At 56.1% G+C, this 5,000-nt stretch overlaps 1 protein-coding gene across 1 annotated transcript in view; it reads left to right on the top strand.

The window, feature by feature from the left end:
- LOC122263146 (organic cation transporter protein) overlaps positions 1-5,000 on the top strand; it is a 16,441-nt gene that overhangs the window by 6,126 nt on the left and 5,315 nt on the right. The window contains exons 5-6 of the mRNA XM_086532467.1: positions 138-437; positions 4,930-5,000. The exon at positions 4,930-5,000 is cut by the window's right edge and continues 159 nt beyond it. Coding sequence (XP_086388593.1) covers positions 138-437; positions 4,930-5,000 — 371 coding nt within the window. The remainder of the gene's footprint in view (positions 1-137; positions 438-4,929) is intronic.

Here is a 5,000-nt window from a genome sequence, read left to right as displayed (position 1 = left end):
TATCCAAGAAGTTTAGCAGCGTTGTTCAGCGTAATATCAATCTGTATGGCCCTCAACTTCACACACTTCTCTTAGTTAGTTGAATAATGAATCAGCCATGACCCGAGAGAGCCTCACAGCAGCCCCTCCCCCGACAGCTGAACTGGGTGTGTGACGAGGACTGGCGTCCGGCGCTGGCCCAGTCGATCTTCTTCGTGGGCTCCATGGTCGGCACGCCCACGCTGGGATGGGCGGCCGACGCGTGGGGGCGCCTTCCCCTAATCGTCTTCACCAACGTCTTGGGAGGGTTCGCCGGCGTCGTGTCCGCCTTCAGCAACTCCTTCGCGATGTTCGCCGCGCTGCGCTTCCTGGTCGGCTTCACCTTCGAGCAGATGCTCATGATCGGATACATGCTCAGTGAGTGCAGGGTCATGAGGGGGCCATGGTCATGGGATACATGCTCAGTGAGTGCAGGGTCATGAGGGGGCCATGGTCATGGGATACATGCTCAGTGAGTGCATCTGAGGGGCCATGGTCATATATACATCACATGAGTGCAGGGACAGAGGGCCCTGACATGGATACATGCTCTATGATACAGGTCATGAGGGGGCCATGGTCATGGGATACATGCTCAGTGAGTGCAGGGTCATGAGGGGGCCATGGTCATGGGATACATGCTCAGTGAGTGCAGGGTCATGAGGGGGCCATGGTCATGGGATACATGCTCAGTGAGTGCAGGGTCATGAGGGGGCCATGGTCATGGGATACATGCTCAGTGAGTGCAGGGTCATGAGGGGGCCATGGTCATGGGATACATGCTCAGTGAGTGCAGGGTCATGAGGGGGCCATGGTCATGGGATACATGCTCAGTGAGTGCAGGGTCATGAGGGGGCCATGGTCATGGGATACATGCTCAGTGAGTGCAGGGTTCAGTTGAGGGGGGCTGGTCATGGAATAATTCTCAGTGAGTGCAGGGTCATGAGGGGGCCATGTCATGGGAATACATGCTCAGTAAAGTGCAGGGGTTCCATGAGGGGGCCTGGTCATGGAATACATGTCAGCTGAGTGCAGGGTAGGAGGGGTCAGTCTTGGGATAACTGCCCGTGAGTGCAGGGTCATGAGGGGGCCATGGTCATGGGATACATGCTCAGTAAGTGCAGGGTCATGAGGCGTATCACGTTCATGGGATACATGCTCAGTAAGTGAGTTTCATGAGGGGAGACATGTCATGGATACATGCTCAGTGAGTGCAGGGTCCATGAGGGGGCCATGGTCATGGGATACATGCTCATGAGTGCAGGGTCATGAGGGGGCCATGGTCATGGATACATGCTCAGTGAGTGCAGGGTCCATGAGGGGGCCATGGTCATGGATACATGCTCAGTAAGTGCAGGTCATGAGGGGGCCATGGTCATGGATACATGCTCAGTGAGTGCAGGTCATGAGGGGGCCATGGTCATGGATACATGCTCAGTGAGTGCAGGTCATGAGGGGGCCATGGTCATGGATACATGCTCAGTGAGTGCAGGTCATGAGGGGGCCATGGTCATGGATACATGCTCAGTGAGTGCAGGGTCCATGAGGGGGCCATGGTCATGGATACATGCTCAGTGAGTGCAGGTCATGAGGGGGCCATGGTCATGGATACATGCTCAGTGAGTGCAGGTCATGAGGGGGCCATGGTCATGGATACATGCTCAGTGAGTGCAGGTCATGAGGGGGCCATGGTCATGGATACATGCTCAGTGAGTGCAGGTCATGAGGGGGCCATGGTCATGGATACATGCTCAGTGAGTGCAGGTCATGAGGGGGCCATGGTCATGGATACATGCTCAGTGAGTGCAGGTCATGAGGGGGCCATGGTCATGGGATACATGCTCATGAGTGCAGGGTCATGAGGGGGCCATGGTCATGGATACATGCTCAGTGAGTGCAGGTCATGAGGGGGCCATGGTCATGGATACATGCTCAGTGAGTGCAGGTCATGAGGGGGCCATGGTCATGGATACATGCTCAGTGAGTGCAGGTCATGAGGGGGCCATGGTCATGGAATACATGCTCAGTGAGTGCAGGTCATGAGGGGGCCATGGTCATGGATACATGCTCAGTGAGTGCAGGTCATGAGGGGGCCATGGTCATGGATACATGCTCAGTGAGTGCAGGTCATGAGGGGGCCATGGTCATGGATACATGCTCAGTGAGTGCAGGTCATGAGGGGGCCATGGTCATGGATACATGCTCAGTGAGTGCAGGTCATGAGGGGGCCATGGTCATGGATACATGCTCAGTGAGTGCAGGGTCCATGAGGGGGCCATGGTCATGGATACATGCTCAGTGAGTGCAGGGTCCATGAGGGGGCCATGGTCATGGATACATGCTCAGTGAGTGCAGGGTCCATGAGGGGGCCATGGTCATGGATACATGCTCAGTGAGTGCAGGTCATGAGGGGGCCATGGTCATGGATACATGCTCAGTGATGCAGGGTCATGAGGGGGCCATGGTCATGGATACATGCTCAGTGAGTGCAGGTCATGAGGGGGCCATGGTCATGGATACATGCTCAGTGAGTGCAGGGTCCATGAGGGGGCCATGGTCATGGATACATGCTCAGTGAGTGCAGGGTCATGAGGGGGCCATGGTCATGGATACATGCTCAGTGAGTGCAGGTCATGAGGGGGCCATGGTCATGGATACATGCTCAGTGAGTGCAGGTCATGAGGGGGCCATGGTCATGGATACATGCTCAGTGAGTGCAGGGTCATGAGGGGGCCATGGTCATGGATACATGCTCAGTGAGTGCAGGTCATGAGGGGGCCATGGTCATGGATACATGCTCAGTGAGTGCAGGTCATGAGGGGGCCATGGTCATGGGATACATGCTCATGAGTGCAGGGTCATGAGGGGGCCATGGTCATGGATACATGCTCAGTGAGTGCAGGGTCCATGAGGGGGCCATGGTCATGGGATACATGCTCATGAGTGCAGGGTCATGAGGGGGCCATGGTCATGGATACATGCTCAGTGAGTGCAGGTCATGAGGGGGCCATGGTCATGGGATACATGCTCATGAGTGCAGGGTCATGAGGGGGCCATGGTCATGGATACATGCTCAGTGAGTGCAGGTCATGAGGGGGCCATGGTCATGGATACATGCTCAGTGAGTGCAGGGTCCATGAGGGGGCCATGGTCATGGATACATGCTCAGTGAGTGCAGGTCATGAGGGGGCCATGGTCATGGATACATGCTCAGTGAGTGCAGGTCATGAGGGGGCCATGGTCATGGATACATGCTCAGTGAGTGCAGGTCATGAGGGGGCCATGGTCATGGATACATGCTCAGTGAGTGCAGGTCATGAGGGGGCCATGGTCATGGATACATGCTCAGTGAGTGCAGGGTCCATGAGGGGGCCATGGTCATGGAATACATGCTCAGTGATGCAGGGTCATGAGGGGGCCATGGTCATGGAATACATGCTCAGTGAGTGCAGGTCATGAGGGGGCCATGGTCATGGATACATGCTCAGTGATGCAGGGTCATGAGGGGGCCATGGTCATGGGATACATGCTCAGTGAGTGCAGGGTCATGAGGGGGCCATGGTCATGGAATACATGCTCAGTGAGTGCAGGGTCATGAGGGGGCCATGGTCATGGAATACATGCTCAGTGAGTGCAGGGTCATGAGGGGTCATGGTCATGGGATACATGCTCAGTGAGTGCAGGGTCATGAGGGGGCCATGGTCATGGGATACATGCTCAGTGAGTGCAGGGTCATGAGGGGGCCATGGTCATGGGATACATGCTCAGTGAGTGCAGGGTCATGAGGGGGCCATGGTCATGGGATACATGCTCAGTGAGTGCAGGGTCATGAGGGGGCCATGGTCATGGAATACATGCTCAGTGAGTGCAGGGTCATGAGGGGGCCATGGTCATGGAATACATGCTCAGTGAGTGCAGGGTCCATGAGGGGGCCATGGTCATGGAATACATGCTCATGAGTGCAGGGTCATGAGGGGGCCATGGTCATGGGATACATGCTCAGTAAGTGCAGGTCATGAGGGGGCCATGGTCATGGGATACATGCTCAGTGAGTGCAGGGTCATGAGGGGGCCATGGTCATGGAATACATGCTCAGTGAGTGCAGGGTCATGAGGGGGCCATGGTCATGGAATACATGCTCAGTGAGTGCAGGGTCATGAGGGGGCCATGGTCATGGAATACATGCTCAGTGAGTGCAGGGTCATGAGGGGGCCATGGTCATGGAATACATGCTCAGTGATGCAGGGTCATGAGGGGGCCATGGTCATGGAATACATGCTCAGTGATGCAGGGTCATGAGGGGGCCATGGTCATGGATACATGCTCAGTGATGCAGGGTCATGAGGGGGCCATGGTCATGGATACATGCTCAGTGAGTGCAGGTCATGAGGGGGCCATGGTCATGGATACATGCTCAGTGAGTGCAGGTCATGAGGGGGCCATGGTCATGGAATACATGCTCAGTGATGCAGGGTCATGAGGGGGCCATGGTCATGGGATACATGCTCAGTGATGCAGGGTCATGAGGGGGCCATGGTCATGGGATACATGCTCATGAGTGCAGGGTCATGAGGGGGCCATGGTCATGGAATACATGCTCAGTGATGCAGGGTCATGAGGGGGCCATGGTCATGGATACATGCTCAGTGATGCAGGGTCATGAGGGGGCCATGGTCATGGATACATGCTCAGGAGGGGTCATGAGGGGGCTTGGTCATGGGATGATACATGATCCCTCAGTGAGGGTGCTGGGGTCATGAGGGGGGGCCATGGTTCATGGGATACATGCTCAGTGAGTGGAGTGCAGGGTCATGAGGGGGGGGCCATGGTCAGGGGATACATGCTCAGTGGAGGGCCAGGGTATGACATGATGGGGGCCATGGTCATGGGATACATGCTCAGTGAGTGCAGGGTCATGAGGGGGATGGTCATGGGATACATGTCAGTGAGTGCAGGTTCTTGAGGGTGGCCATGGTCAGGGG

Source organism: Penaeus japonicus, unplaced genomic scaffold, assembly GCF_977035675.1.
Source record: "Penaeus japonicus unplaced genomic scaffold, GWHDUDI00000001_assembly GWHDUDI00000037, whole genome shotgun sequence".
NCBI lineage: Eukaryota > Metazoa > Arthropoda > Malacostraca > Decapoda > Penaeidae > Penaeus > Penaeus japonicus.
This window is presented reverse-complemented; position numbering and strand designations above follow the sequence as displayed.